Consider the following 9,327-nt stretch of genomic DNA (forward strand, 5'->3'; position numbering starts at 1 on the left):
TGCGGCCCCGCCCCCATCCGTGCCCCGCCCCGCCCCCCAACGCTTTCGTCCGCCCTGGGCACGCTGGCCGGGTCAGCGCATGCGCCCAGGTGAACGGGCCGGGTAGGGGTGAGAGTGTGCGCCGCGGCGTCGCGTTTGCGGAGCCGCAGCGACCTGGAGCCCTAGAGTTCAGGCCGAATGGCGAGATGCCCTCCCTGTTTATGACTGGGTGGGAGAGAAGACGTTATGTGAAGGGGTCTAGAAACCGAGATCTGGGGACCCTACTTGGGAAGCCCCCTTCATTTTCGCCCTTCGCCCCTTCTGGGACTCCCGTGGTGACCTCCGCCCACGACCAGAGTCGCCGACCCACAGCCTCTGGTTAGAGCAATGGTGCCACCTAGTGGACCGTGTCGGAGCGGCCCACGGTGGCTGCTGCGGGGACCCCAGCCTCCAGGAGGTGCTAATGACGGGCTGGAGTGGCGCTTCAGCACCATCGTGGGCCGGACAGCTCCTCCCGCCCCCCGGCCCTGGAAACCCGGCTTCCGAGCCCCTCGGAAGGGACTCAACGGAAGACCTAGAAGGAACTCCGAACCTACCCAGCCCGCATCTGAAAGCCCCCGATGGCCAGTCTGCGAGACTGGAATGTGGGAACCCACCACTCTCCCTTCTCCAAACCCGCCTTTCTTCTCTCCTTGTCCAGCCTGAGTGGTGGAGACAAAGCGGCCCAGGGCTAAGGAGGGGAAGGTCACTTATTTATCCACTCTACACTCTCGGACGCCAGGTTCCTCAATTTTTACTAGAGAGGAGTCCAGGGGATGGCTGGGGAGGAGAAGAGCTCCTACAAATCCAGAAACCTGCAATCTCTCCATCCCCGGAATCGAGACACAAGTTTATTGTCAGCGCTAGGACAGCCAAGAAGGTGAGAAGCCGGTTGGTTGAGCCCAGCCAGGAAGGTGAGAAGCCGGTTGGTCGAGCCGGGAGCGACGGTAGCATCCACGGGCGCTAGGGCCCCGCGGAGTTCCGGCGGTGGGCGGGCCGAGGGCGGTGCGCGCGCAGCCGCAGACCTCGGTCCGATGGAGCCTGAGCCCGCCGAGGTGGAGGTTCCCGCCGGGCGCGTGCTCAGGTGGGGTCCGGCCCAGAGAGGCGCGGGTCGCGCGGAAAGGGCCGTAGGGAAGGGGGACGGGAGTCCGGGGCGGGGCTGAGCGGCCCCGGCGGCGCGCCGCTGACCCACGTCCCTTCCTCCCCCAGTGCCCGGGAGCTCCTCGTCGCCCGCTCGCGGTCCCAGAAGCTGCCTCCGCGCTCGCATGGGCCCAAGGACTTCCTCCCCGACGGCTCGGCGGCCCAGGCCGAGCGGCTGCGCCGGTGCCGCAAGGAGCTCTGGCAGCTGCTGGCGGAGGAGCGCGTGGAACGCCTGTAAGCGGGGCGGGCCGGGGCGAGGCCGGGGGCCGTGGACTTCGCGGGGGGACTGAGATGAACTCCTCCCCACTCTTCGCCAGGGGCAGTTTGGTGGCTGCCGAGTGGAGACCAGAAGAGGGCTTCGTGGAATTGAAGTCTCCAGCGGTGAGCTGCCGGGCTCAGGGAGAGGGACCCGCCTTCTCTGCCTTCCTGGCGACTTTGTGACATTTGCTCTGGGTCCTACACAGGGTAAATTCTGGCAGACCATGGGCTTCTCAGAGCAGGGACGGCAGCGGCTTCACCCCGAAGAGGCTTTATATCTGCTGGAGTGTGTGAGTGGGGCCCCTGGGGGTGAGGGAGGGTGAGGACCAAGGAACCGAAAGGACACGTTCTTATTGGAGAAAAAGTGTAGACACAACTGAGTATTCAAGAAGCTTGTAACCTGAATTCCAGAAACGGAGACAAGAATACCATGTAGAGAGCCGGGATCGCAGCCCAAGTCAATGGTGCTGCCCTCCTTTCCCAATTGGCCATATTCTTGCTGTGATGCTGGGGGCGGGGAGGGGGAGAGAGCACTCATATGTCACAGCCTGGAAGTTGACCCACGGGGTGTGCCCCCAAAGCCACAAGCTGAGCTGTTGACCCCACTTCCAGGGCTCCATCCGGCTTTTCCACCAAGACCTGCCACTGTCTATTCAGGAGGCATACCAGCTCCTGCTGACTGAGGACACCATGACTTTCCTGCAGTACCAGGTATCTGCCACCCTCTCCCAGGAGAGGAGCCACCCATCCGCTAAGTCAGTGAGGATTTATAAGAACCCATGAGGTTCCAGACAGGACAGGTGGGGGCTCTGCTGTCATGATGCTTGCAATCCTAGTGGTGTCAATAGGGAGTAAGTGAGCAAGCAACTGAACCGAAGGCTAGGAAGAAGCCAAAGCAGGGGAGGAGCTCAGGGCTAGAGACAAATGTGGGCATCTCAGGAGCACATGGATGGTTTCTAACACCACGAGGCACTCTGGGAGTGTGGCCAAAGTAGAGAGCTGTCTGAGCCCTGGAGCGCTCCAGTGTGAGGAGATGGCGGGTGTGGGGTGGGGGGATAAGGAACCAGAAACAGAGGCTGAGGAGCATCCAACAACCCAGAAGGAAAACCAGGAGGGGTGGCCTCACGGAGGACAAGAGAGGGACGGAAGTGGTCGGCTGCGTTGAAGGCTGCTGAGACACCGAGCAGGATGGGGGCACTCCTGTACACATCTGTGTGATATGGGTCATAGAACACAAGGATGGACTTGTGCTTTACCAAAGACCGCCCCTACCCTACCCTTGTCTGTGGAGGTGAAGGGCGGAGTGGCGGGGTTTGGGGGTGGGCTGTCTACCACCTTTGCCACCTTCTTATTCCCTTGTAGTCAGGAGCTTCACTCTCGACAGCTTCTGTATCATACGTTCTAGGGCGTAGTTCTTTTCCTGCTTCATCAGCTGTTTTTTTTTTTCGTTTTTGCGTTTAACAAGAAAGTGCTAAATGTCATTTGTGTCCAGAGTAAGCTAAGCAAGAGACAGGAATTCAGAGACTGAGACCTTCCTTTGGGGAGGGTGTGTATAATGGAGTGCGGGCCAACCCATGCCAGGGTTTGGAATTGGGGTGTGCAGGAGGGGCAGGGGAGGGGGTGTGGGGGATGCCTCCTGTTTGGAGGAACCATTTGGTGTTTTCAAAAGTGGACATCTCATCTTTTTCTCCTTGAGGTCTTCAGCCACTTGAAGAGACTGGGCTATGTGGTTCGACGATTCCAACCAAGGTAAATGCTGATCCCCTCTCCCTCTCATTTGTTCTAGTCCCGGGGACTGGTAGACAAGCCCCAAGGTGGAAAATGGCCTCTCCTTGGCTGGAGCTGCAGCTCCCTGGCTGCGGACCTCAGTTGGAAGTGCTCTATTGAGAGGCGCGTTGGGACAGATCTGGGTCATTTCAGCTTATCCTGGGCTATCACATTGAGCCCCACCTTCAGCCTGTTCGCTCCACAGATAACAAGTGAACACTTCCAGTTCCCGACAGGTCCCTGGCATGTAGCTGTAGTTCCAGAACGGTGCCTCAGTAGGTGTGTTAGGGGCAGGCCTGTTAGGGGCATGTCTGAATGAAGGGCTAAGTGAGGAATTGACAGTTGAGTCGGGTCTCACTTACGTTTTGCTAAGTTGGATGTTCTTTTTTTCTGGGCCTCTTAAGATCATCACCTTAGTAGCCCAGTATTGCTAAGCGTCATAGGGATCGTCAGCCTTAGAGTAGAAACTGGCACAGCCTTTGCTGTTTCACACTGTGTCACGAAAGCTCTAGAATAGGCGTGTCCTTTAGTTCCTGAAAGTGGGATAAATCCTAAGGAAATAGTGGCAGATGTGTGCAGGAGTTTACCTGTGAGAACGTTCAGTCACTTGATAAATACTTGTTGATCGCCAGGCCCAGGCCCATTGCTGAAGAATAGCAAAATCACTGTCCCCACAGAATTTGCCTTTAGCGGGCAGTCTACACAAGACATCATCAGTTTGCAAAATGGGTGAGCTTGGAAACATCCTGTGAGTTCAATGGGGAAGGCATGGTCACACAAATTAGAGTTTATGCCTTAGAGCAGCACTGTCTGGTAGAACTTTCTGCAGTGATAAAAACAAGTATTTGATGCCTGTGCCGTCCAATATATGTGGCTTTGCAACCGCAGGACTGAATTTTTGTTTCATTTTCATGGACTTAAATTTAACCTTAATAGCTCTTTGTGCCTAGTGGCGGGTATTGTTTGGACAGTGAAGCCTTAGCGCCATAAAAAATCGTGGCAGGGAAGAATGCTATAGTGGTCAGGCGCCATATCTGTAATATACATTCTTGAGTCTAAAAAAGATTAAGCAGCAGTATATTAGTACAATGTCATTTTTTATAGAAAAAAACATATGGAGGCAATATGTGTGTTACAGGGGTGTCTGTAGGTTTTTTCATTTTTACTTTTCTGTATCTTCCAAGTTTTCTAGTTCTCTTGATTTTTCTCACCAGTGATTCATCATTTATTGCTGGCTCTGCAGGAGCCCGGGTTCCAGTCGGTCTCTGTTCAAAGGTGCCATTGGTGGGGCCCAGAGGCCGGGGCAAAGAATCATGGGCAGGCCCCGCTGGTTGCCCCAATTTACCCCTGCCTGCAGGTCTGCCCAGGGCCTTCGTCTTGGCGTGTGGCTTTGGCCCACTGACTTGCTCTTCTGGGCTAGTCCTTCACAAATTCCACTGGGAACTCCAGAGTGAGGAAGTCGATCTGTTGCCTACCCAATTCTCACCCTACAGCTCGATCCTATCCCCTTATGAGAGACAGCTGAACTTGGATGGCAGTGCCCAGTGCTTGGAGGATCAGAATGGCAAGAGGAAGAGGAGGAGCTCCAGCTCTCGGTAATGCTCCCCACGTGGCCACCCCCCAGGGAGTTCTGGGGAGCGGAGCTGTTGAGGGAGTGTTCATTTTGGGAACCCTGGAGAACGGCATTGTCTTAAGAGCTGGGTTTGGGCGGCTCCCTTGTAGGACCCTGGAGGCAGTAGGCATGCATGGGACGGACGCTTCAGCAATCAGGAGCAGATGTGCTGCATTTCCTCCCCACGTCCCTCAGGTCCATTAATAAGAAGGCCAAGGCCCTGGAGAGCCCCCTACGGGGGGTGGATGAGACAACTGAGAGCCTGACAACCTCCAGCCCACCTCCCTGCAACCAGCACAGCCGATGCCCAGAGGAGAAACCTCAGGAGTCAAGCCCTGTAAAGGGCCCAACGGGCCCCCCTCCGCTTTTGCGATCCCTGGAGCCCTGGCCTGGCCTGGCCAGCGAGGGGGTGGGGCGCACCCAGCAGAGTGGCAAAGTAGAGAATGGGGTCAAGGGGGTTTGTAAGCCACGCTGGGACTTTGAGCAGATCTCCTTCCCCAACATGGCTGCAGACAGCCGCCACACCTTTCTGCTTGCCCCAGCCCCAGAGCTGCTCCCGGCGAACGTCGCAGGGCGGGAGACAGACGCTGAATCCTGGTGCCGGAAGCTGAACCAAAGGAAGGAGAAGCTCTCCAGGCGGGAACGGGAGCAACAAGCAGAGGCCCAGCACTTCCGGGACGATGTGAACGCAGATCCCGAGGTGCAGTGCTGCTCCAGCTGGCAGGAGTACAAGCAGCTGCTGCAGAGGAGGCACCTGCGGATCGGCCAGAGCCGCCCCCCACACCTGTGGGACCAGCCGGTCCGCCCCCTGCTGAGTCCTGGCCAGGCAGACTCCCCAGGTACCCCCTCACCCTGCGGTAGCCCCACAGGCCCCTGGCAGCTGAGGAATCCTAACACTCTGAAAGGGGGTATGGATTGACCACGGCTAATTGAGGCTTAAGAAAGATGGGACGGAGAGAGGGGTCAGTGGAGCGGAACCCACAAGGAGTCTGTTCCGGGAAGCAGCCAAGGGACCCACGTGGGAAGGTTTGGAAACGGCAGGTCTGAGTCCGAGGAGAGGCAAAGAGGAATGAAAACTACAACTCCTGCCTTAAAAACAATAAGATGCATGTGGATGGCTCTACCCCCAACTAGCTCTGGTCCCCTGTTCTCCCAACTGTGAGAGGGGAACCAGGGGGTGACATCTTGGACAAATAAAAGGCAGGCTTACTGTGTACATGACAGGGAACTAAGCACCGGGTGTTACATGTAAGTGATGACGAGTAAATTCTACTCCTGAAACCAATGCTACATTATATGTTAACGAACTAGAATTTAAATAAAAATTGGAAGGAAAAAAATCGGGAACTAACAGGGCAAGAACCGTATTAACAGATTCGGAAGCCTTAACGATCTTTATAAGAACATGGGAGATTCCAAGTAACTAGATGAGGGTTGCCAGACGAGTTCAATTTGAAGTTCAGATAAACAGCTAATGTTTTTTTTTTTAATTTTAGTGTAAGTATATTCCAAATATTGCATGGGACATACTTAAAAAATTTTTTTTTAAAGTCTGCTGTCTGGCAACCATACACTAGATAGCAGATTCAGAAATGTCAGAAGAGTCTGTAGATGGTGGACTTCCCTCCCCCTTTTTTTTTTTTTTAATGGTTATTTATTTATGTAGAGCACGCGCGCATGTACAAGTAGGGAAGGGTCAGAAAGAGGGGGAGATATAGAATCTGAAGCAGGCCCTAGGCTCTGAGCTGTCAGCACAGAGCCCAACGTGGGGCTCAAACTCACCAACTGTGAGATCATGACCTGAGCCAAAGTCGGACGCTTAACTGACTGAGCCACCCTGGTGCCCCTCCAACATCTTATTTTGTCCTTATAGCCACAGTCCTTCAGCAGATCTCTGTGCTGCAGACCACACACCTCGCCGATGGAGGTGCACGGTGAGTTTCCAGGTAGTGCCTGTCTCTATAGCACCTTGGCAGCTGGGATCTGACTCCTGAAGTTGGGCATGAGCTGGGGGATCATTCCAGGGACCCTTAGCCTGGCCAGTGCTCAGGCGTGTCTAGGGGAGAGGGAGGGATGAGTGGCAAGAGGTAGATTTAGCCCGAGGGTTGAGACAGGCAGCTGAGCCTCCCTCTGCCCAAGTGGCATCACAACAGGTCCTCAGTTCCCCTGGATGAGGTCTCTTCCTGGAACTGGGGCAGGGAAAGGAAAGGGGGAAGAGTAGGAGATTCCCTGTTTCTTAAGGTTTCTCCCTCTGTTTTCAGGCTGCTGGAGAAGTCTGGAGGCTTGCAGATCAGCTTTGACATTTACCAGGCCGATGCCGTGGCCACATTCCGAAAGAATAACCCTGGCAAGCCCTACGCCCGGATGTGCATTAGTGGGTATGAGACCAGTGAGCACTCCCCTCAGGCTGCTGCCAGTTCTCTTGTAAACCAAGTGGACCTCCTCTCCATGTCCCTGGCCAGTCTGCCAATCTGAAAGGAACTAGAGGTCCAGAGAGCTGTGACTGACCCAGGGCCACACACGCAGTTAGTGCCACAGGCACCAGAGCTTCCCAAGTCCTCAGCCCTTATTCCTGGCATTTTTGGTAGTCTATCTCCTGTGTCAATTTAGTGCCAGGCTCACCCAGTAGAAGGGATGTGAATCAGAGGGATTCATAAGCCAAGAGTGGGGAGAACCTCACTTTTCCTTGCCCCCTTACCCACCCAAGGCCCTGGGTTGCCCATGGAGAACCGTGAGCCACGCGGTTTGCAGACAGGAGGGTCCAGTGCCAGATTTCTTGCACCCCCAACTCGTGTCTTAATCACCTCCCTTCCCTGGTAGCCTCAGAGGGCTGGGGTCTCAAAGCTTACGGTGACCTATGTCCCTGTCTCAGTCTAACTTCATCCCTACAGATTTGATGAGCCAGTTCCAGACCTCTGTACTCTCAAGCGGCTGTCCTACCAGAGTGGGGATGTTCCTCTGATCTTTGCCCTGGTGGATCACGGAGACATCTCCTTCTACAGCTTCAGGGACTTCACGCTGCCCAGGGATCTGGAACACTGAGCACACCGCTCTGGCAGGACATGGGACCTGCCCTGGGGAACCTGGACTGCTTACTCTCAGGGACCATCTCAGCTGCCTCCTATACCCAGACTCTGACCTATAGCTTCAGGGGCTAGTCTGGGCCTTGGCCCTGGGTGTCTGATGCTTGCAGGAGAAAGATGCCTTGCCCTCTACCTGGCTTCCACAGCCCCACGCCTGACATTGCTGTCTTGCAGTGATCCCCTTGGAACTCAGGACTAGATTTCAGAGACCCGGAGGGGTGAGGCAGAAGAGAGGACTCTGTGCCTTTAAACGAGAGGGTGCCTGCTTCGTGCGAAAAAGCCAAAGCCATTAAAAAATAGATCCCTTTTCTGCTGTGGCTGGTGATAGTGAACAAGTCCCCAGCCCGAGCCTACACTCCATCTGTCCCCCAAGGCTCTCTCTCACCTCTGCTTTGCAGACCCACAGACAGCGAGGCTTTCTCTGGTGCGGAAGGGAAGAGAAATACCCTGGAGGGCAAGAACGCGACCCTGCACCTTTGTCAGGGCCTGCAACGAGGGGACGGGAAGTCACAGACCTAGTCTGCTTGGCTTGTTGCATGGCAGTCCGCGGAGGGAGGCTGGCCTCCATCGGGCCTTCCTTGAACGCAGCCGCATCCCGGTAGAAGGGCGGCGGAGAGGCGCCATGTCGGTGTGGCTTGAGCCCTGGCGGCTTCACGTCGTGCTGTGGAGCGTGCCGTTCGTGTCTCCGGCCTCCGCGTCCCTTCCGCTCCCGCCTCGTCGCTCCAACCCGCTCCCCCGTAGCGCTAAAAACTCTGGTCAATGTTGCTGTCTGTCCCTTGGGGCGTCGGGCGCCTTCCGGCCTCAGCAGCGACTCGGAGGACGCGTCTCCAGGCCTGGGGCCCGCTCCGAGGGGAGGCGCCTCGCGGCGACACCCCCGTCCCGAGGCCACCACTTCCTGGGGTCCCGACCGCTGGTCCCCTGTCCGCCGGTCACCCGCTCTGAATGGGCTGAGCGTTCTAGGGAAGAGACGGCCTCGCTACGCTCCTCCCGCAGCCGCTTTGGGCCGGTGAAGGGGAGGGACGGCTCCCCTCTGTGGTCCCGCGGGGCAGACGCCTAGGGCAGCTGCGCGTCTCAGGGACTATTTCCTCCTCCCGGACGCGGCAGGACACTGGGCGCGGCGTGCGTCCTGAGTCCAGGTGCGCGCAGGTGAGGCCGGGGGCGGGCCGGCAACGCCTCGTGCGTATTCACGCGGGCCGCGGCCCCGCCCCCGCCTTCCCCCGCGACGCGGATTGGCCGGCGAGCTGCCGCCGCCCGCCCCCCGAGGGCGCCCGCGCTGCCCTCCCGCCCCGTCGGCTCCGGGCTGAGGGGGGCGGGGCCAGGCTCGGGGGCGGGACCGCTGGGGCCCGGGACTCGCGGCTCCGCGAGCCCGCCCGGCTCGCCCTTTATGTAAATAGCGGCGGCTCCGCCCCCGGCTCGCCGCGCCGGAGGTGAGCAGGAAGGAGACGGCCG

At 57.3% G+C, this 9,327-nt stretch overlaps 1 protein-coding gene across 1 annotated transcript; it reads left to right on the plus strand.

Moving 5' to 3' along the window:
* The first annotated feature begins 487 nt into the window (after positions 1–487).
* TSEN54 (tRNA splicing endonuclease subunit 54) lies at positions 488–8,188 on the plus strand. Its single transcript, XM_039226592.1, has 11 exons — positions 488–1,102; positions 1,228–1,392; positions 1,476–1,539; positions 1,623–1,706; positions 2,029–2,127; positions 3,113–3,165; positions 4,677–4,778; positions 4,991–5,634; positions 6,669–6,729; positions 7,057–7,173; positions 7,687–8,188. Exons 1-11 carry the CDS (start codon positions 1,053–1,055, stop codon positions 7,835–7,837), a joined length of 1,590 nt encoding a protein of 529 aa, XP_039082523.1. The 5' UTR covers positions 488–1,052; the 3' UTR covers positions 7,838–8,188.
* Positions 8,189–9,327: the final 1,139 nt, after the last annotated feature.

This window comes from Hyaena hyaena, unplaced genomic scaffold (genome assembly GCF_003009895.1).
Source record: "Hyaena hyaena isolate Hyena2069 unplaced genomic scaffold, ASM300989v1 scaffold_21, whole genome shotgun sequence".
In the NCBI taxonomy this organism is placed as follows: Eukaryota; Metazoa; Chordata; class Mammalia; order Carnivora; family Hyaenidae; genus Hyaena; species Hyaena hyaena.

Bases quoted from the DNA above. Each gene is read 5' to 3' on its own strand.
- TSEN54 (XM_039226592.1), top strand. From the start codon at position 1,053: ATGGAGCCTGAGCCCGCCGAGGTGGAGGTTCCCGCCGGGCGCGTGCTC. The intron at 1,540-1,622 runs GTGAGCTGCCGG...GGTCCTACACAG, and splicing joins TGGAATTGAAGTCTCCAGCG to GGTAAATTCTGGCAGACCAT. The intron at 7,174-7,686 runs GTATGAGACCAG...TCATCCCTACAG, and splicing joins GCCCGGATGTGCATTAGTGG to ATTTGATGAGCCAGTTCCAG.